Source organism: Ochlerotatus camptorhynchus, unplaced genomic scaffold (assembly GCF_037179485.1).
Source record: "Ochlerotatus camptorhynchus isolate MF236.1 unplaced genomic scaffold, CSIRO-AGI_Acam_v1.1 ptg000358l, whole genome shotgun sequence".
Classification (NCBI taxonomy): domain Eukaryota; kingdom Metazoa; phylum Arthropoda; class Insecta; order Diptera; family Culicidae; genus Ochlerotatus; species Ochlerotatus camptorhynchus.
In genome coordinates, this window is record NW_027040846.1 from 740,832 (window position 1) to 764,676 (window position 23,845).

Sequence of the window (23,845 nt, forward strand, 5' to 3'; positions counted from 1 at the left end):
TACAGCAACTGAATTTCAACAAACTTTTAAGAGAATTTTCTATTACTCATACAATGTTCCTTGAACATCTTCCAAGCTCCAGAATGTTGGTTTTCCATGCTCTTTTAATTCAACCAAAATCTCAGAACATCGTGCACTTCCACGAAGATCAATGAAGTTCACTAAACGTCTACAAGTTTGCTGATCGTTTAGAAAGATAGCTGAACTCCTATTTATTGCTCTTCTAGAAAGTTTTCAATAATTCTTCGCAATTTTCTGAACTTCTACGAAGTATTCTAAAGATCCAAGAAATATTCTGAAGATCTATGAAGTTTTTTAAAGTTATACAAAGTTTTCTGAACATTTAGTTTCATGTTTAAAACCTCTATAATTAACAAACAAACACACAAATTCGAAATTCTTCTAACTCTCTGAAATCAAATAATGTTTTCTATGACTTCTAAGATTGAAGATTTTTTCTAAATGCATCTAGCAATCCTGAATATGCCTGACATTTACACATATTCAAAAAAAAAAACTCATTCAATGGCTGACCATGTTTTTTGCAAATTTGAGTGAACGGAACTCAAATTTGAGTTGGATTCAATGGCCGTGTGGAAGTTTATTGGATGACTAAATTCTATCCATGACTTCTTGAAAATTGACAGTAAACAGTTCGGTGATTTTTCACAGTATTCCTGTAATTTTTCACAGATATTCTGTGAAAAATTACAGGAAAACTATGAACAGTCAGCGAAAGTTCAGTTGTTGAGGTTTCGATAAAATTTCACAGAAATCAGTAAAATAATCTCAATATGTAAATACCATGTTTTTAGTTCCGATAAATATGAAGCAAACGATGCAAAATATAATTTAAGCAAACTCACTTGTCTAACTTAAGCCATTAGGGCATTTGAGCAACCTCTTTTGAGTTTTCGGATTATTAATTGTGATACCAAAGCATCAGTGAGACATCAACATACTTATAAAAATTGTTTATTTATCAACATTTAAATAACATGCTACAATTGGTGACCTATCATTTAACACAGCTCATTCTAGTAGTAAAACATTCATTCTTAACTCCACTCCAAAGAACATCCAAATTTGATTAAAAACAGAAACACTATAGCTTATCATCCGTAACTGTATATAGCAGGAAACAAAATATGGAAAACTTTACAGGTCATTTTTTTCTGAATACTGACTAGTCTTTTTGTAATCTAAAACTTGGCTTATTACGTGGCTTTCTGTTTCATGTGCTGTAAAAATTGGTTGAAGATCGTGTATCACAAACACTATCCTGATAGCTCTTATGTACACACCATGGGTTTGCTAGAGAACATTTAATTCCAATCGGAATAAGAACCAAACCCTCTTATTTACAGCCAGCTAGGTATGTACGATGGGACTTCTATTTATACTATTTACAAGACGGACATGCTGCCATTGTTGCTGGCTTGCTGCAGCAGAATCTCCTGCAGGGGGCTGGATAAGTCATTCGGGACGAACGAATCATTTCCCATCGGTATGAAGTACGTATGCTGCTCGCCGTCTTCGACCAGAAGTCCGTGCTAGTCTCGCAGGTCACAACACTCGCTAAAGAATCGGCCCAGAGTGTGATAAAGATGTGGTCGTACTCCGGCAAGGCTGTGATCCTCGTCTGGGTAGCTCTGTTGGAATCAAACAATAAGTGATGGTCTGTTACGGTAAACTTAAGGGGCTTCAAAACTTACCACTTGTTTGAACATAATATCATGGGTTTCCAAGGCTCTTGTTAGCTGCATAGCTTGCTGGAAGTGAACATTGTCGTCGAAGGTTCCGTGGATCAACATGTATTTTCGATTCCGGAACTTCTCATACAATGCCGTCAACCGTGACTGTTCGTAGCCTGGCTTGTTGTCCGTGGACGTCGGCAGTCCCATGTATCGCTCGGTGTAGATGGAATCTGAAATAGCGCAAGCCATTTGAAGGATTACTGTTCTACATAACAAGCAAAAGTAAAATTACCGTAGAAAGTCCAATCGGTAACGGGTGCCACGGAAACGGCGCATTTGAACACGTTTTGAGTATCCTTTGCCAGGGCCATCGCCGACGCGTAACCTCCGTAGCTCCAACCCCAGATTGCAGCCCGGGCGGGATCAATAAACGGCAACTTTTCCGACAGCTTCTTCGCCGTCGTGATCTGATCTTCAATTTCAACCGTTCCCAAGTTACGATAGATCTGGAACAGTAGTTTATCACCTCGCAGACCCGATCCTCGACCATCGATCTTAGCGTAGATCACCGAACGGTTCGAACTCATGTGATGACCCCAACCAATCGACCAGGAACTGATTACCGAGTATGAATTTGGTCCTCCGTAAACGTCCACCAATAGCGGATATTTAACCTTACCACTTCGATCGGCACCAGGTGGAATTAGCAGCATCACCTTGGAAGTGAATCCATTATCCAAGTCGATTTCATGGTACTCAACGGTTGGAAGTGATTTGTCTTCCAAGCGAGCACGGAGATCACTGTTTGTTTCCAATGTTTTAACTGGTTTCAAAGTGACAGCTGAAACATGACACAACGTTAGTCACAGTACGGATTTCCATCAGTCATGTGAAAACTTACCATCTTTCGCAAAACTCCACTCAAACATCTCCGCCCAAGGTACACCCGGACCCTTCGCTTCCAGGACAATGTAGTTACCCTTTTTGCTCATCTGTGCATTGAAGTATGACTGCTTCGGACTCGATCCTACCGTACACGTCAAACACATCGGTTTAGCATCAGCATGTCCCTGCACTGCAAATATATGCATCACATGCGAGTCTTCCTCCGTATTAGCAGCGAAGAATATCAGGTTGGTCTCCGGCTCCCACATCAGAATTTCCTGAACGACGTACTTGCCACTGGTGAATGCCATGGTACTTCTAGTCTGAGTTGAGATCATGGTAATATGGTGATAGCCTCCGGCATCAGTCTGATTTTGTGAACTTATTATCACAAACTGAGATCCATCCTTGTTGAACACTGGGGCGCTGAACAGTTCCAACCATCCTCCGTCAGCACGGATTTCATGAACTTCTCCGCAGTTGTGGTTTTCATCGCACGACTTAATGATCGCGTGATTTTGGACGCGATTCTTCCAGATCGAGACCAATCGACCGTTATTGGCCCAACCGACGGACGTAATGATGTGATCCATATCCGGTGTCACCAATGCAGCTGGAGGCATAATTTCAACCTTGACCGTTGGATTGGCTATATTCACCTGATAAAGATTTACAGTGGGGTTGGGCGTTCCAGCTTTTGGATAGTGCAAAGCCAGCTCGTGTGGATATTGGAACTCCGGATGCCCAGGTGGTCCGTAGATGGGTATCTTCATCAGTCTCGTATTGGTATCGTTAAACCTAATAAATGCAATCTTTTGACCATCTGGAGAAAACCATGTGGCAAGGTTCGTGGAGAAAACTTCCTCTTCGTAGACCCAATCCGGGATACCATTGTAGGTGCTAGCTTCACCATCGGTTGTTATCTGAACCTCTTTGGCGTCGGGTGATGCCTTGTAGTAGAGATTGTTCAGGAATACGAAGACGAACGAGTTGCCCACTGGACTCCATTCCACCACGTTGAGTGCTCTCTGAAATTGAAAAAAAAAACTGTTAGTATCAAATATTGCTCCACAACATCAAACAAACTCACTCTCTCGCCATTGATATTGAGCGGAATGACTTTATTCTGCTGCAGATCCACAATGTCATACACCGCCAGGAAGCTATGCCGGAAGATCTTGCTGTACCCTCGAGCCACCAATAGGTACCGCTCATCAGCCGACAGATCAAACTTGAATCCCTGCAGTAGTATTTCATGCGACTCATCCAATAGTGTCTTGGTCTCGTTGGTTACCGGATCGTATGCCAGCACCCGTCCTATATCATCACGCGATATCACCTTCCCGCTTGGAGACCACGAACCGGTGAAACTACGTGCCGACAGTTTACCGGTCAGGAAATCCTCCAACGTAATCGGATTTCCACTGGACACTATCGGACTGTTATCGCCATTCTTGCTTGCATCATCGTCTCCGGTTAGCACTACTACGAGTGTAATCACCACGGCCAGCACTATTGCCGCTCCACCAGCTAGCAGTAGATATTTCTTGGTGTTTCGTTTCTTTGAACCTACCAGCTCCTATGAATGCGAGAGGAGAGAAAAGAGGTGGAATAATGAGTGATAAGGAATAAAAAAAAACCTTGATTATCTTAGAATCTATCAGAGTTGGGGGCGTGAAATACATAACAATAGCGGCTTTAGAGGTGCTATAAAGTTTAATCTTTTAGAAGCTTCAATTCAGTTAATTACCTGAATCGCTCAAGATAAGATTTTTCAGCATGTGGAAAACAATTGCTGTACCACGTCGTCAAGTGTATTTCGATCGTTTTGCTTTGGCAATTCGCCATCAATCAAACTTTTCGAAATGATTGGCTTATCAATGCTGTCACGAGGTGTCGACCCGTGGCAAATCAACTGTTTTCGCAGAGTTACTTTAAATTGCGCTCAGGGGGTCTAGACTATAGTCGCTATATTTATAGTCTAGCGGATAGAATTTAGATCTACCAAAAAGCGGAACCAATTCAACAATTGAAAAGGTACTATCAAACGTTGATTATTCTTTCCTCGACTATCGAATGCGAATTACCATGCATCATCGGATAGGGGAAACTTTCCCCAACCCAAAGATGGTGTTAGTTTGCATAGGCGAGCCTTGAGTCAAGCCTGTTGTTGATCGTGATTTGCTCGATTGGTTCCGCTTGTTGACAGCTCAATTGGTTCCCGAGATTCTATCCGCCAGATCCTAATGTAGAACTATTGAGAGGGTTAAGTAATTTCCTTATTATTTTGACAGATACGCATATTTTATAGACCTCTTCAAAGCCAAGAACTCAAGCTTCAAGAATGTCTTGAGTATTTAAATCAGGAGAAGTATACAAGTAGTGAATTCAATACGCGTAGGTATCTGTCAAAAGGCAAGCAATTCTTTATAACAGGAAATTACTCAACCCACTCAAAAGCTCTTCTTATCGTCTGATGTATTGTTGGTCAAGTTGGACATCGGAAAACCCCACTCGCGACATTCGATTTTACTCTCTTTCTGTACGTTAAACATAACGTCGGACATAGAGCGCTGTGTAGCGCATTATTGTGTGAAATTCCGACGTACAAAACGAGAGTAAAATCGACTGTCGTGTGTGGGGTTTTTCAATTTTCAGCTGGAACTTCACCTAAAAGTTCTTTAATTCAAGCTAATAGTTTTAATGTTACCCTTAGAAACGCTAGAATTTCACAAGATGTTTTTAAAACTTTTTCCTAAAGACCGTGCCACTATTGCGGATCTAAAAAAATCCATCCATCGGCTATCGCGAGGGGGGCGACACATCTAAATCTCAATTTTAGATGCTCAATAAAGCGAATAAATCTTCGAAAAATCTTCTTTCATTTCTGGCATCTACTTGCATCGCGCATCATCTTTTTGCAGGAAATCTTCAAAATCGTGATAAATCTTCTTTCTATCTACTCAGCGTACGCGCAGCTAGCCACAGCAAAACACAATATTTCCTGCATCGTAGATAGAGTCGTCCCCCTCGGGCTATCGTAGAGTTCAACCTCAGCTGTCAAAGCTCTACCTCAAGAATAAAAATGAGCTTTAGTGTCAAATGGGATAAGATGCATACCTCTTTTTCGATGATCTTTTAAGGGACATTGCTAGGTCAATATCTGAACTAGTAATGCTGCATGATAAATCCACGATAATAAATTGAAAACTGCAAAAAGTAATCTTGTCCCGGGCCCTTACATCATCTTACTCTATAATGTAGCTTAATTTTTTATCTGGCAATTCTTTGAAGTCGTGTTTGTTTAACAGCTGCTGTTAAACGGCTATAGAAATAATCCACAGAATCTATGAAAGAGTAATGTCTCTGAAATCCCCATAAAAAACGTGCTGTAGGAAACCATTATTTACAGCCATCTTTAAACATGTAGGCAATGGAGACGATTCCCTGGAAGCCCTTTAAAATTCCCCTCGGGAGATCTACAAACGTTAAACTGTTGTTCGCTTAACATCAGATCTCACATGTAAGGCCATCGATTGAGATTCACTGAACTTCTTCCAAACTCATCTAGACGAATCCTTTCGGAATTTATTTGAAAAATTTAATCATAATGGGCTATACGCCTTTTTAAAATAAACTAAGCGATCGATTCAACCTCTGGTGGTTGAATAGGAGAACGTCAAAAAGAGTGTTGTGGGCAGAATTTGTGCCGTGAAACATAGGAAGCGGAACACTTTTTCATCCCGGGCCCTTACATCTTCCTGAAAAATTGATTCATCTGAGAGCTTGAGCTTGAGCTTGAGCTTGATTGACCGCCCACGGTTGCTACTCTGTTACTGCCAGATCAGCTGTAATTACACAGAGAACCAATAGACGATGCTTGGGACTAGCAATCATCCTCAATGTGTAAAAACTGGTGATCTTAAATTAGGCAATACCAGCGCCGGCCGCGCCCGAACACAGGTCAAGAAAGGAATGGGAAGGATTGTGTTGACATGACACTCGCTTTGATGGAAGCCGAGAACACCTCTGCACTTCCACGAGGAATCACTGGGATGTTGGATAAGAGGGTTGGGTTTGCAGCAGGGTTCGTTTTGGTAAACGATAAGCTGAATTGATGTCCTAACGATCATATAACGCGAAGGAGCTTGGGACTAAACCCACGGTCTTCTGCTCAGTAAGCAAAAACGTTTGCCACTAGGCAGACGAGCACCTTTTTAATCACCGAGTTGCTGTTATTACCATGTAGTCATATTAACAAATAAAACGATTGACAAATCTTGAATGTGGATGGGCCTGAGATTAGACTCATGATGTTCTGCTCAGTAAGCAAAAACGGTTGCTCTAAGGCCACCGAGCCCTTCATATCACATAATACCGTTGCTCAAATTTTTGTATCCATTCAAACCCGGAACCAACGACAACAACGAGTTTCGCAAAATACGCGATACACAAGCGATTTTACCATAAATCTCTTTGATATGTAAGGGCCTGGGACCGCGTTTTTCTGCTCAGTAAGCAGGTCACTGTAACCGACGACCTTTCAAATCCGAAAACTAAAAACTACGAAAAAGTACTTAGGCCTTCATTAAGTTCCACTTTCACGCGACGTTCAATGACAGGGTCCTATCCAGGATTACATCTGAAAAATCCAAATTTGGCCAACGCCCACCCTAAACCTAAACCTGTTCTAATTCACCTGAAATGACTAACGAATGGAAGACTTTGACTACCCAGCCATGCAATAGTCTCATTCCGTGCCTTATGGCAACTTGATGATTCTATTGCGCTCATCTTTTGGCACCACCCAGGGGAGACTTGGTCCTGTACCCAATGCTTAACTTATCTCCATTCCACTCAGCTACTCGCAATTTCTTGTGATATAGTGGGCGGAATATTATTATATGAGACAATTCAATGCAGACGTCTTTCCAAATTTGGCAGATCGACAGGTAATCGGTGAGTTATCACGATAGTTGCTATTCAACAACTCGACAACGTCCCATCGTCAACGCCTGCTATGAGAATTTCCCATTGCAGACGCCAACGAAATGACGTCATCGAGCTATCGATCAACTACCCTGGTTATCGCCTGGTACCTTATAGCACGATGCTAGGAGGCGAACCGGAAGAATCGATGAGCTACCTCCCCCTGAAAAATTGATTCATCTGAGATGCTCCAAAACTTGATCTACAGTTGAAAAAAATAATTCTAAATCGTTTTTGCAAGGATCCTCCTGGTGTTCAGGAATATTTGTGTTGAGACAAATGTAACAAAATGTCGAATTATTCAAAGGAATGTTTGACAAAAGGTCAAATGACAAAATGTAGAATGACATATGATCAAAAGGACAAAAGGCCGAAGATATAAAAGGTCGAATGGTCAAAAGGTCGGATGGACAAAAGTGCGACTGTAAAAAAAGCCCAATGTACACAAAAGGTCGGATGGATAAAAGGTCAAATGATGATAAGGGGGACAAAAAGTCGAATGGACAAACTGTCGAATGATGAAGAAAAGGTCGAATTATTTAAAGAGGAACAAAAGGTTGACCGGTTCAAAGAGGGACAAAATCGAAAGGTCGAATGAACAAAGCGTCGAATGAACAAAGCGTTGAATGACAAAAGGTCGAATGACAAAAGGTTGAATGACAAAAGGTCGAATGACAAAAGGTCGAATGATAAAAGGTCGAATGACAAAAGGTCGAATGACAAAAGGTCGAATAATTCAAAGGGGGACAAACGGTTTAATGAAGAAAAAACGTTAAGTCCAAAGCACGACCGCATTGTTGACGTTTTTTCTACTGAGCTCGGCTGTGCAAATCTCGGCAAAAAAAGTTTTACTGAAATCTCAGCAAACATTTCGTTTGTTTGCTGAGATTCAGCTAAGCATTATCCGAGACTCAGCAATCAAATGTCACTTTTGCTGAGATCTCAGTGAAACTTTTTTTTTGCCGAGATTTGCACAGCCGAGCTCGGTAGAAAAAAAACTAAGTTTGTAGGACTACGAGATTACTTTTGCTGATCCATCCAATAATATATTAATAACAAAATGGCTCAAAAATTTACTCCAAAATGAACAATACATTATTCATTTTTTTAAAATTGGGCAGTTGTTGAATAAATCCTTAAATAAATATTCTAATTTTGATATTAGAAGATTGGTTCCTTTATTATTCATAGTTAGGTTCAAAACTTGTTTCCAATATGGTGAATTATTAGATAGACATGAACAAAAATTTTGGTTTTACCATAGTAATTCCCATACAAACTTCAAATGGTTTGTGCCATCTCAGTTTCTCACCAAATGGGTTAAAATTTTGAGAGATTAGTCAGGATCCGATTTGGAATCGTTTAAGTATTGTGGAGCGAAAATTTCAAATTTTGCATCACTCTAATGTTCACCCATCTTTCGGAAACTTACTAATGTTAGTAATGGCAAAACAACTTAAGAAATCATAGTACACCTGACATCACAAATCTTTGAGCTGTAGAACTATCACCGACAAACCGACATGAAACTTAAACTTAACTTTTGATCGAGAATTCATAACGGCCGATTCAAATATGCTGCGATCCCATCTGTCAAAACCATAGAAATGTTTTATCTAGATAAACATAATTTGTCCGACATAGATTAGACACGAACCAACTCATACATTTTGTACGCGTGTGCTGGGATAAATATTTTCCACGAACACGGCGACAGATGTCAGTTTTGTGTTTTGATCAGAAAGTTCTTTGTAATTTGTATGATCTCATCAATTAAAAATCTATAAAATAGCAAATTTTGTTATTAAGTAAATGGAATGTCAATTTGATTGATACATTAAAGCATATTAAACACCCAAAAGAATGGATTAAACCCTATGTATACAACATATAGTTCAAGTTATAGCTATAGTTTTCATATCATTCACTATTTTTTATTGTCTTTTCTTTAGAGAAAGATTGCGCATATTGTGAGATATTCACCCATATTCTTGATTTTATTCGAATAAAACTAAATGTTTCGAATGGTTTGAACGAACATAAAAATATGGGTTATTGGCAAAAAAAAATGTGCTTTATGTAGTCATTATTTCCCAAGTAACGGCAAATAAAATTTCAGTTGGAACGACACAATAAAATTAGGAATTTGTTGAATTCATCTGAAATGTTTTCCAAAGACAGCTAACTTCTAAGTAGAAGAGCAGTCAAGTTATAGCAAGCAATCAAAAGTCAAATGGTACATAAGCGCCGATATATATGAGGATACAGATCTGAGCTGTCCACATCTAAATCTCAATTCTAGATGCTCAAAAAATCTCACACTAGCGAATCAATCTTCGAAAAATCATCTTTCATTTCTCACATCTACTTGCATCGTGGAAATCTTCAAAATCGACATAAATCTTCCTTCTATCTAATCAGCGTGCGTGCAGCTAGCCACAGCAAAACACAATCTTTTCTGCATCGTAGATAGAGTCGCCCCCCTCGTATACAATAGGTCTTATCCATCTGAACAATTTTACTAAAGACAGCGACATCCTATCTGATCGAAACACTGAAAAAGAAACTTACTCAGAAAGTGAGTCACTTTTGCTGATTCGTATGAAGAATAAGCGTAGGTCCTCAGCACGTGAGTATGGTTTTAGAATTGCCTCCATACTAATGAGTAAAAGTGACTCAATCTCTAAATAAGATTGGTTTTCAGTGAATGTAGCCTGCTTAAGCAAGCTTTTTGAATCAAATGACAAATCTTCTTTCCTTTTTTAACATCGGTCTCTGTTCCGCAATCTAGTTTCAATCACCGACGGACATCGATTGCCATCCATTGACGGCAATCGAATGTGCAGGAATGCAGCTTCCACACCTGCGTAGTATATCGCACCCATTCAAACCAGATGGGCCGGGACCAACGGCTTTACTTCCCTTCCGAAGGAAGACGTGACCAGAGATTTTTTATGCCAATCAAATGACAAAGGCCTTATGCATTCTGAATCACTTTTTTGGAATACTCCGTGTCTTTAGTTTAGTGCATGTCGTATTAATCCATCACCGTTGAGAAATGATGAATTATTCGGTTTTGATACAGTTGTCATTCTTGCCATTATCGCAAGGATCCGACTCTAATTGTAAGGTCCCGCTCTTTATACCCTTTGAGGTGTTGGAACATTCTCTAAAGGCACACTCGATTGCTAGAATGATCATGCATCAGAATCCTAGTCTTAACCATTTCAAACTAGAGAATAACGAATAAAACATTAGAAATCACGGAGATGAAAAACAAAACTACCTAGCTCATTTTTTCCTTGTTTTCCAGTTTCCTAGTTTGAAGTAGTTCGGACTAGGCTTCGGTGCTAGATCTTAATGCCAGTGAAATAAACGTTACTGGGCAAGAAAATTATACTGCAGTCATCGTTTGAATGCCGAGTGCTGTAAAGGAGGATTTGTTGCGTTGTACACTGAACACGACCTTCGACCTGTTATCCCTATAACTCAATCGTACCTTTGCTCTCTTCTGGGTGGAAAGTCTCCTTAATGAAGATATAAAAAATATATATTTGGGCCATTCGACCTTAGGTCCAATCGACCTTTAGCCCGTTCGACCTTTTATCCATTCGATCTTTTATCCTTATTTGCACCATATTCAACCTTTTGTCCCTCTCCTCATCATTCGAGCTTTTGTCTTTCGACCATTTGTCCCACGACTGTTATGTTGGCTTCTGGCAGGCTTGAAATATAGGGTAAGATGTGGTAAGATGCACCCCGGGGCAAGATTATTTTTTTTCAAATTTTCAATATTTTTTTGTGGATTTATCATGCAGCATTACTAGTTCACACATGTTCCTTAACAAATCCTCGAGAGCCAAAATATGTATTTTAAACCCCAAAATGTCCTTTTGACCCGGAAGTACATCTTACCCCATCCTTATAGTAATGGCTTTTACTTATTGTAGCTTCTAGAATAGTGAGCGTTCTCAATGATCCATATTTTAATCAATGACTACTTCTCTCTCAATGTCGATTATCCATCTCGATTATCCCTTTAACTATGAATGGATTCAGTCAGGCAAAACCGCTTTTAAACCGAATTTAAAAATATGAAAATTTTATTCTTAATTGAATTCTATCGTTTTCCGGTAAATTTCATCAATCGTTAGAGTTCAACTAATTCTGAATTATATTTATTTCTGCTGCTATTCTGTAGACAAAAGACTCAGCGATAGTGAGGATCCAGTTTAAATTTCAGGGTGACGTATTGGAAAATAAGATCACGTTTGAAAATCTAGATCCGTAATTCGCCCAACTTTCTTTGTTTTTTTTAACTTTATTTTAGAGATTTTTAGCTGTAGGATAGTTCATCTCTACATTTTATGCTGAATACATTTTTTGCTGAAAAATCATGCAAAAATGCTGGTTTTCATCAAAATAAACATGAGAACACTTAAAGTGTACTGAAATAAATGAACATAGGTTAACATAGTGTTTCCATCCCAGGACCTCCCAGGAAATTTACCAAAAAATCATGATTCCCGGGAATCTTTCTCAATTTCCCGGGAATTAAGGTGATACTCTAAGGAACCCTTAGCGTGAAACTTCAAAAGCACAAATGTCAGCTTACACAAAACATACAATAATGTTATTGCTACTCTTTGTTTGTTGTAACGCTGCAACTAAGGAGTAGCAATTTCATATTCGTACGTTTTGTGGAAGTTGACATTTGTGTTCTTAAAGTTTCACGCTAAGGCTTCCTTGGAGTATCACCTTAAATTGAGAAGGATTTTTGGGTTGAAGCTACAAAAAATATGCCAGAGGAGCCAATTGAAACTTCCGAAGAGAAATTTTGGATTAACTTCCAGACGAATGTGATGATCTTAAGGTTAATTGGAAGAACGTTCCAGAAGAAGTCAGAAGAATTATCCAAGGGATACCAGAAAAAAAATCCGGTGGGAAAATCAGAAGATATTTCTATGCGAACCCAAAATGACTAATCAAGGAAGTCGGTAGAATCTTCCGGGGATGTCGAATTCTGGGGAAGTTTAAAACGATTGAATGGAAAGTACCAATGCAAGTTTTAAGAAGTTTGCTGAAGAAGTTGGATGAACCTTCCAGTGGAAATCAAAAGAAGCTATCGTGGAAGTCACAAGTACTTGTGGAAGAAGCTTCCAATAAAATCAGTTGAAAAGTTCTAAGAAACCTAGTAGTCAGTGTTCACTCGGCTGTCGGCAAAAGCAGACCACTCTCAATGTGTGTCATGCGATCGTCTGTTTACTCGGCAGCAACCATTGTGTGGTCTTCCTCATTGTTCTTCATCAGCAGTTCTTTCAGTCGATGCGTCGTCGACTTTGGAAAGCAACCGTTTCGTGATGAATGTGTGAGTGCTGACCACGTGTTGCGTCCATTGCTGCAATGGAAGCGCTCTGACTCCCGTTGGCGAATATGCCATGCAATTAAACCACTGGAGGCGGCTCCTGTTCTGGTGGAGGAGGCATATTGGATAGCGGAAGATAAAATGTTTATTGTGTTGTACCTTACTATAGTCCTCGGCTCTGTAAAGTTAATTCGGTTGAGCCTTATCAAATAAATTAATAACCTAGAAGAGATTTCTGGGAGAATTCGGATGTATCTCTGAGTGAAAAAACTCCCGAAAAAATCTAAGGCAACTCGAATAAAGCGGTTAAACTAATTAAGTGGCTAAACTATTCCATACTTTATAAATCGTTCTGAAGAAGCATAAAAAAAATCTGTTGAGTAACTGCCATGAATTAAAGTTTATACTTTTCTGGTCTCTGAACTAGTTTTTTTTTTCGAGAAGAGTCATCAGCTGTTTCCCGTTTCCCGGGAAATTAAAACACTAGGCCATGAGAAATGAAAACACATGTGGCCTAAGCTTCGTAATAACATTTCCTCTAAACAAACTTCAACTGTTGAACAGTGCTCTACACTTATAAAATAAATCACATAACCAGTGAAAAATATCCATGTGAATTTCACACAACTTTCATGTGATCCCATAATTGATAATTGCACCACTAAATCTGAAATGATTACTCAAATAGAATTTTTGATGTTATGTGATATTCAGATAAAAATCATTATTTTTGGAAAAATATTATGTGCTTTCCTAATAGAAACTAAGTGAAAAATTTTATCAGTGTAGTCATTTTTCAAAAGTCGATCCCTCAGCTCAAGGCCAAATTTGGGAAATAGGTGTATTGAAAGTAATGACCGGGAATTGAAGTCAACCACTTCCAGCATGATCTTGCTTTATAGCTGCACCTTTGCTTAATTGAGCCACAAAACATTCCTAAAAATACCAATAAACCTGAAATAATCTTAAAATTACCAAAATTATTATGAAACTGTGACAATGGCCTAAAACGTTAACATAGGCTGAAAACGGTAGAATTACCTTAAAATAATGTTTGGGTCTTAAAAAAAAATACCCACAAATAACTAGGCCTCTAATCCTTGAAATATGCCATTGAAAGCGAAATAATTTTGATTAAGAAGCTGTTGCGATTTTAGAAAACTCGAAATCAGTTTGATCAAGAAGCTATTGCGCCTTTAAAAGCTCAAAATAATTTTGATTAAGAAGTTGTTGCACTTTTAGAAGCTCAAAATCATTTTCGATTAAGAAGCTGTTGTGCCTTTAGAAGCTCAAAATTATTTTGATTTTAGAAGGTGTTGCACCTATAGAAGCTTGAACATAGTTTTGATTAATAAGCTGTTGCGCCTTTAGAAACTCAAACTCATTTTGATTAAAAACAGTTGCGCCTTTATAAGCTCAACATAAGTTTGATTAAGATGTTGGAGAACGCTTTAGAAGTACAAAATCATTTTGATTAAGAAGCTGTTGCGCCTTTAGAAACTCAAAATAATTTTAGAAGCTTTTGAGCCTTTAGAAGCTCAAAACAATTTAGATTAAGCAGTTGTTATACTATTAGTATTAGGAGCTCAAAATCATTTTGATTAAGAAGTTGGTAAACATTTAAAAGCTCATGCTAATTTCGATTAAGCAGTTGTTATACTACTAGGAGCTCAAAATCATTTTGATTATTGCGCCTTTAGAAGCTCAACATCATTTTGATTAAGAAGCTGTTGCGCTTTCAGAAGCTCAACATAACTTTGATTAAGAAATTGAAAATAATTTCGATTAAGCAGTTGTTATACTATTAGGAGCTCAAAATCATTTTTAATAAGAAGTTAGAGAACCCTTCAGAAGGTCAAAATCATTTTGATTAAGAAGCTGTTGCGCCTTTAGAAAATCAAAATAATTTTGATTAAGAAGCTTTTGTGCCTTTAGAAGCTCAACATCATTTTGATTTAGAAGCTGTTGCACCTTTAGAAGCTCAAAATCATTTTGATTGAGCAGCAGTGGCACCTTTAGAAGTTCAAAGTCATTTTGATTAAGAAGTTGTTGCGCTTTTAGGAGCTCAATATCATTTTGACTAAGCAGCCGTTTCGCATTTAGAAGCTCAAAATCATTTTGATTAAGAAGCTGTTACGCTTTCAGAAGCTCAACATAATATGGATTAAGAAATTAGTGAACCATTAGAAGCTCAAAATAATTTCGATTGAGCAGTTGTTATACGATTAGGAGCTCAAAATCATTTTCAATAAGAACCTGTTGCATCTGTGGAAGCTCCAAATCATTTTGATTAAGCAGCAGTGACACCTTTAGAAGTTCAAAGTCATTCTGATTAAGAAGGTGTTGTGCCTTTAGAAGCTCAAAATGATTTTGATTAAGAAGTTGTTATACTATAAGGCGCTCAAAATAATTTGTATTAAGAAGTTGGTGAACCTTTAGAAGCTCAAAATAATTCCGATTAAGCAGTTGTTATACTATTAGGAACTCAAAATCATTTTGATTAAGAACCTGTTGCATCTGTGGAAGCTCCAAATCTTAGTTAGGTTCAAGCTCTCGCCGCGACCAGACGTTCTGTAATCGAGCTCCGTGTTAAATAGTTTTCGGTTTCACTCTATCCACACTTCGGTGTGAGAAAAAGCTTAGCGTCAATTACTGACGACAATCTCGCTGTCTGCATATCGTATGCACTACCCGCGACAATGACATCTGTGAGAACTCGTGAAAATACCTTCAAGGTACTCCACCTTCCCAAAGCGTCCATCGTTCGAAGAACTACACTTGTTTGTGTATCAAACTCTCGGGTTGCGACTCGACCAAGTACTGCGTCTTCAGATGAACCACGCACAAAACTGCGTGCATGTCAAGTGCATTGACCTAAAAACAGCACAGGACACGGTGATTCAACATGACGAACGACATGAGCTGGAGGTGAACAAAAAGAAGTACAAGGTGCGACTTCAGATGGATGATGGGGGTGTGGAAATTAAAGTCCATGACCTGTCTGAAAACGTGACGAAGGACGAAATGATTGCTGCCTTGAAGCAGTTCGGCGATGTATTGAGCACCAAAGAGCAAAGCTGGTGCGAAAACTTTGTCGGCAAAGGGACTGCTTCAGGAGTTTGGGTCGTCAAGATGAACTTGCGGCGACACATCAGATCATTCATCACCATCCAAGGTGAACAAACTTTGGTGACTTACCGAAACCAGCCTCAAACGTGTCGACATTGCATGAATCAGTCTCATCCAGGCAGTACATGCGTAGAAAATAAAAAACTGCTGGGAAAAAGGGTTGACCTCGAAAGCCGCTTGAAACGAGCGCAAGCATCAAATGGTCCAGGTTCAAGCACACAAGGAGCAAACACTGGCTCAGCACCGGCCACTTTTGCAGCTGTGTTGAACAATGAAGCTCCACTGGCTCCAACACCTCCGTTCCCGCGGTTCTTCTCCACCAACGCGACGTATACAATAGGCAAAACACTCGAACGACCAAGCCAACAAATTGTTTCCTCCGTTTCATCAGATGCTCTCATCGCCCCCTCGACCAGCACCACAATCATTCCAACAACCACAACTTCAAGTGCCGTGGAAACAACCGAGCACGATCACGAAATGGATCAAAACGGAATGGGGAAAACAATCACCAACGAAACAACCGTAGACCAACAACAGGAGACGATAACTGGAGAGCGATCCACCCAACAGCTGCCAAAAGCTGAGGGGACCAGTGATGTTCAACAAAATGTCGAAAAAACTACTAGCTCTGGTGATGTAAGTACCTTCAAAACTCCAGCGATTCCGTCGCAATCCCAAACCCCATTGAATCAACGACAGGCTGCTTCACCTTCCCTCCTACCCCTTTCCATGGAGATTTCCGAAAGCGAAAGTAACGACTCTGCCAGCGAAAACAATCCGTATCGAACAGTGAAGCGAGGAAGAGGCCGTTCGAAAAAAAAACGGACCAATTCTCCTCTTTCACAGACAACCCCAACCACTAATTAGAAGATCTGATTCTCCCCGTAACCTAAATGTGCCCTACACGAACAAGCTACAATATAGGTAGTATTAACACCAACGCTATATCCAATACAAACAAAATCCAATCGTTGTATTCGTTTATTCGCCTGACTGACCTAGATATTGTTCTCCTCCAAGAAGTAGAAAACTCTCATTTGTGCATCCCAGGCTTCAATGTCATTACTAATGTGGACATTGCCAGAAGAGGGACTGCCATTGCATTGAAAGCACACATTCCTTACTCAAACGTGCAGCGCAGCCTCGATAGTCGAATTTTGACAGTAAAATTAGGCAGTTCTGTAACAATATGTAATATATATGCCCCTTCGGGTGTACAAAACTACTCTACACGTGAATCTTTGTTCCAAAACTCTCTTCCCTTTTACCTACAGAACTCAACTGAACACCTGATCATAGGTGGCGACTTTAATTGCGTCGTGAACAATAAAGATGCAACTGGCGCAAACAGCAATAGTTTGTCTCTCAAAAGTTTTGTTAATGGCATGTCTCTCATTGATTCATGGGATGTTCTGCATGCTAATCAAAATGAGTTTAGTTTTATTCGTCCTAATTCCGCTTCTCGACTTGATAGAGTGTACGTCTCGTCAGCCCTTGTTCCGCATCTCCGTTCGTCAGAATATCTGGTTACGTCCTTCTCTGATCACAAAGCTTTCAAAACAAGGTGTTGCTTGCCTGATTTGGGAAAACCGTTTGGAAACAGTTATTGGTCTATTCGTGCACATGTACTCACAGACGAGGTCTTCGAGGAGTTTTCAGGCAAATGGAATCGATGGTTGCGCGAAAGAAGGAACTATGACAGCTGGATGACGTGGTGGATTGACTTTGCAAAGCCGAAAATTTCGTGAGTTTCATGCAACAAATGAGCAACTATATTGTCAATTGAAAGTTGCTTATGACAATTGTTTTCAAAATCCAAACGGAAGAATCGAGGTAAACCAGGTGAAAGCAAAAATGTTGCAGCTGCAAAGTCAATTTTCAAAGGCGTTTGAGCGGTTAAATGACATTTTTATTGCTGGCGAAAAAGTGTCAACTTTTCAACTTAGTGACAGAATTCAAAAAAAGAAGAAAAGCACCATTAGGTCTATTCGACATCAAGACCAATTGCTGACTAATTCATCTGATGTGGAGAATCATGTTATTGAATATTTCAAGAACCTATACTCTGCAGTGATCGTACTGCCTTCTACGGATTTTCCATGCAATCGGACAATTCCTGCTGACTCGGAATCGAACAACCATTTGATGGATGAAATTACAACATCCGACATATTCTTTGCCATCAAGTCAAGCGCATCGAAGAAATCACCCGGAAGTGACGGCCTGCCAAAGGAGTTTTACCTCAAGGCCTTCGAGATCATACACCCTCAATTGAACTTGATTTTGAATGAAGCATTACAAGAGAACGTGCACGAAAAATTCGTGCAAGGAGTCGTGGTTCTTTGTAAGAAAAAAACCACCGAGGAGTCAATCAAAGCGTATCGCCCAATCTCTCTATTAAACTTCGATTACAAAATACTTGCAAGGATCTTGAAACATAGACTAAGTAAAGTAATGGAGGATAACAGGTTGTTAACTCCAAACCAAAAGTGCTCAAATTCGAAAAGGAATATATTCGAAGCGGTACATTCCATCAAAGACCGAATAGTTGAACTCAACTGCAAAAAGAAATCAGGCAAGCTAATATCCTTTGATCTTGACCATGCTTTTGATCGTGTTGATCACGGTTTTCTCTTGGTTGTGATGCGGAGCATGCTTTTAAATCCCTCATTTATTTCACTTCTCGGGAAGATTATGTCCACCTCGTGTTCACGGTTACTTATTAACAGAAATCTCTCTCCTGAATTCCCTATCCTTCGGTCCGTACGCCAAGGTGATCCCCTTAGTATGCACCTTTTTGTACTAAAGGGTGATACGGTCAAAATTTGGTCAATATCAACTTGACGTATTTCTTTCAATTTTGCATTTAAAAAACCTGAACACCCCTCATTTTGAAGGTGTGTGTGTGTAGAATGTTGCTCCTATTTTGATTTTGGAATTCACTCTTCAGTTGTCAAAATGCCGTCCAAGCAAGAAGAGCAGCGTATCAAAATTTTGCTCGCACATCGCGAAAATCCGAGCTACTCGCACGCAAAGTTGGCAAAATCGCTAAAAGTTGCCAAATCAACCGTTACAAATGTAATTAAAGTGTTTGGGGAACGTTTGTCGACAGCCAGGAAGTCTAAATCGGGGGGAAATCGAAAACCGGAAGCCGCTGAGACGACAAAGAGAGTTGCCGGTAGTTTCAAGCGAAACCCTAACCTCTCTCTCCGAGATGCCGCAAATAAGCTGGGTGTATCGTCTACAACCGTGCATCGAGCCAAGAAACGAGCCGGACTATCGACTTACAAGAAGGTAGTGACTCCAAATCGCGATGATAAACAAAATACGACGGCCAAAGCGCGATCCCGGAGGCTGTACACGACGATGCTGACGAAGTTTGACTGCGTGGTAATGGACGACGAAACCTACGTCAAAGCCGACTACAAGCAGCTTCCGGGACAGGAGTTTTATACGGCAAAAGGAAGGGGAAAGGTAGCAGATGTTTTCAAGCACATGAAACTGTCAAAGTTCGCAAAGAAATATCTGGTTTGGCAAGCCATCTGTACCTGTGGCTTGAAAAGCAGCATTTTCATAGCTTCCGGGACTGTCAACCAAGAAATTTACGTGAAAGAGTGTTTGAATAAACGTCTGCTGCCTTTCCTGAAGAAACACGGTTGTTCCGTACTGTTTTGGCCGGATTTGGCATCTTGCCATTACGGTAAAAAGGCCATGGAGTGGTACGCCGCCAACAACGTGCAGGTGGTTCCCAAGGACAAGAACCCTCCCAACACGCCAGAGCTCCGCCCAATTGAGAAATACTGGGCTATTGTCAAGCGGAACCTAAAGAAGACCAAAAAAACTGCTAAGGGCGAGCAGCAGTTCAAGGTAAACTGGCTTTCTGCGGCGAAGAAGGTGGACAAGGTGGCTGTACAAAATCTGATGGCAGGGGTCAAGCGTAAGGCCCGGCAATTCGGATTTGGAAAAGCGGAAGCCTAACTGAATATTTTTCCTGAATTTTATACTAATTGAACTTGAAAAAGAAATTTAATTCGATTTTTTAAATAAACGATTTCACCGATTTACACGCGTTTTCCCTTGACCAAATTTTGACCGTATCACCCTTTATACCTACATCCCCTCCTGGAAAAACTAACTTCTATCTGCAACGACCCTATGGAGCTAGTAGTCGCCTATGCGGACGACATTTCGATTATTATCGTCGATGATAATAAATTGGATCGTGTCAAACAAGCTTTTTTGGCTTTCGGAAGCTGCTCAGGAGCAGTTTTGAACGCCAGCAAGACGGTAGCAGTAAATATTGGAAGACAACGAGGAGAACATCAACCAGCGTGGCCGGTTAGCAAGGAATCAGTTAAGGTTCTTGGTGTTACCTACTTTAACTCGTTAAAGAAAACTATTGATTTCAACTGGGGAGAAGCCATTCGAAAAACATCGCATCTTATGTGGTTGTTCAAATCAAGAAACCTGACTCTGCACCAGAAGGTAATTGTTCTAAACACGTACATTACGTCACGTTTGTGGTATTTGGCTTCAGTTCTTAGTATGCCTAACTCTGCAACTGCAAGAATAACATCGCAAATAGGATACTTCATATGGGGGCGTTTCCCTACAAGAGTTCCTATGGAGCAACTTACATTGCCTCTCAATTGTGGTGGCTTAAATCTTCATCTGCCCATGCACAAAAGCAAATCACTTCTGGTGAACAGATTCTGCTGTAGTCTTGAGCACAAACCGTTCGCACGAGATCTTTCAGTACACATAGCAAATCCACCAAACATTGCGGCCATACCAGCGCTCTATCCCTGTTTAAAATATATAGGGAAAATAGTGCCCTATATACCAGAGCAGATCATAAGAAACCCATCATCTGATGGACTACACAATTTCTTTCGCGACAAGATGAAGCGCCCTAAAATTGTTGAAGAAAACCCAAGAATCGCATGGAGCAAAGTATGGAATAATATCAACAGCAAACATCTTACATCGGCTGAGAGATCCACATTCTTCCTGTTGGTCAACCGGAAAATACCTCATGCAGACTTACTGCACCGCACTAACCGACAAGACAGTCCTATGTGCCAGTTCTGTCCAAACGTTCCTGAGGATTTAGAACATAAATTTTCCAGTTGTGTTCATGTTCGAGATTTATGGATCTTTCTTCGTCTGAAATTGGAGACAATCTTAGATAAAAGAGTAGGATTTAGGGATTTCTTGATTCCTGAATTAATTAATATTCGAAGAAGTAGTAGGAGAAAGGCTCTAAAATTGTTTATATGTTACGTAAACTTTGTGTTAGATGCCGAAAATGTTTTTTCTGTTCAAGCTCTAGACTTTGTTTTAAATTGTGAAAATGTAAACGTGTAAACTGTGTTTCAAACAAGTGTAATAAATGTGTTAAAAAAAAAAAAATCATTAAGCAGCAGTGGCACCTTTAGAAGTTCAAAGTCATTTTGATTAAGAAGCTGTTGCGCCTTTAGAAGCTCACAATCATTTTGATTAAGAAGCTGCTGCGCTTTCAGAAGCTCAACATAATTTTGATTAAGAACCTGTTGCATCTGTGGAAGCTCCAAATAATTTTGACTAAGCAGTAGCTATACTATTATGAGCTCCAAATTATTTTGATTAAGAAGTTGTTGCGCATTTAGAAGCTCAAAATCATTTTGACTAAGCATCCATTGCACCTTTAGAAGCTCAATATCATTTTGATTAAGAAGCTGTTGCGCTTTCAGAAGCTCAACATAATTTTGATTAAGAAGTTGGTGAACCTTTAGCAGCTCAAAATAATTTCGATTAAGCAGTTGTTATACTATTAGGAGCTCAAAATCATTTTGGTTAAGAAGTTGGTGAACCATTATAAGTTCAAAATAATTTCGATTAAGCAGTTGTTATACTATAAAGAGCTCAAAATAATGTTGATTTAGAAGTTGGTGTGCTTTAGAAGCTCAAAATCATTTTGATTAAGAACCTGTTGCATATGTAGATGCTCAAAATCATTTTGAATAAGCAGCCGTTGCACCTTTAGAAGCTCAAAATCATTTTGATTAAGAAGCTGTTGCGCTTTCAGAAGCTCAACATAATTTTGATTAAGAAGTTGGTGCACATTTAGAAGCTCAAAATAATTTCGATTATGCAGTTGTTATACTATTAGGAGCTCAAAATCATTTTGTTTAAGAAGTTGGTGAACCATTACAAGTTCAAAATAATTTCGATTAAGCAGTTGTTATACTATAAGGAGCTCAAAATAATTTTGATTTAGAAGTTGGTGTGCTTTAGAAGCTCAAAATAATTTTGATTAAGAACCTGTTGCATATGTAGATGCTCAAAATCATCTTGAATAAGCAGCCGTTGCACCTTTAGAAGCTCAAAATCATTTTGATTAAGAAGCTTTTGCGCTTTCAGAAGCTCAACATAATTTTGATTAAGAAGTTGGTGAACCTTTAGAAGCTTAAAATAAATTTGATTAAGCAGTTGTTATACTATTAGCAGCTCAAAACCATTTTGATTAAGAAGTTGGTGAACCATTACAAGTTCAAAATAATTTCTACTAAGCAGTTGTTATACTATTAGGAGCTCAAAATCATTTTGACGAAGCAGCCGTTGCGCTCAAGATCATTTTAATTATGAAGCTGTTGCGCCTTTAGAAGCAGAAAATTTGTTTTAATTAAGAAGTTTCTCTTTTGGAAGCTCAAAATAATTTTAATTAACCAGCAGTTACGCCTTTAGAACTTCAAAATAATTTTGATTAAGACGTTGTTGCACTTTTAGGAGCCTAATATTCTGTCATTTCTTGTGACGGAGAAGATAGGCGTTACCGGAATTGGATATTGCGATGGTTTTTTGCTCCAAACTGTTTGAAATGCTGTTTTCAGTTCCAATTTACAGAATGGCATTCCGATAAGCAATCAAGACCGATAAAAAAAGATACATGACAGCTACCAGTAGCCTGCGAATTACTCCGCTAAAAACGCAACATTAACAATGTGACATAGATAATGTTGATGTAATTGCTGGTGAAAGAACCTACATAACTAAATAGGTTTATTAACATTGTATGGACCTGTTAATGCATTTGCTTTCGCACCGCCAGATTGATTCTAAATTGTCTAATTTGACTTGTCAATGTCAATCAAATAAAACAATTTTACCACGACTTCAAGCACGCACCTTAATGGCAAAAGTAACCTAAGCCTACATTCCGAAAGCACAAATGCATCCAATTTGTATGCCACACTGAACAGTCCGTTCCATAGGCTAACTACATACAAGCAATTCCAGGCCAAAAAGCGAAAAAAAAATTTATTCAACCTTCTCCGATTTGAAAGAAATTTTGCATAATTTTTTGCTAATCATTTAAATTTGAGCGGAAATTCGACTATTTTGAGTCCTGCGAAAAAGTCAAAATAGCGGATTAAATTATGTTCAAAAAATTATAGATCGCGGACGTAACAGTGGACATTAGGGTGGGTCTAATTTGTATGGTGGATCACAACCCTCTGTGTCCCACTGCTCTTCCGATGTGTATTGTGGTCCCCAACAACGGTGGCAAATTTGAACGAATTTGTTTATGATCTGGATTTGCGAGAGAATTTTAAATTTTGTATGGGATAATTTATGGGAAACGAAACGAACCTATTCTTTTGCTTGCCAAAAATTCAAATATTTCACAAATTTAATCACATCTCGAAAATAAATTTGGAAAACTATACAGAACAACTTTGTCGAAGACTACGGATCGATCAGACTTTGAAAAAAAAAAGAAGTTATTATTGTATTA

The 23,845-nt window shown here is 39.2% G+C and overlaps 1 protein-coding gene across 5 annotated transcripts in view; it reads right to left on the reverse strand.

Moving 5' to 3' along the window:
• Positions 1-959: 959 nt before the first annotated feature.
• Positions 960-23,845, reverse strand: part of ome (omega) — an 81,732-nt gene continuing 58,846 nt past the window's right edge. For all 5 annotated transcript variants that reach the window (XM_065231655.1, XM_065231653.1, XM_065231658.1 and 2 more), the window contains 5 exons: positions 3,673-4,161; positions 2,599-3,610; positions 1,990-2,538; positions 1,716-1,927; positions 960-1,652 (listed from right to left, as the gene is read on the reverse strand). In XM_065231655.1, coding sequence (XP_065087727.1) covers positions 1,554-1,652; positions 1,716-1,927; positions 1,990-2,538; positions 2,599-3,610; positions 3,673-4,161 — 2,361 coding nt within the window. In that variant the 3' untranslated portion in view covers positions 960-1,553. The remainder of the gene's footprint in view (positions 1,653-1,715; positions 1,928-1,989; positions 2,539-2,598; positions 3,611-3,672; positions 4,162-23,845) is intronic.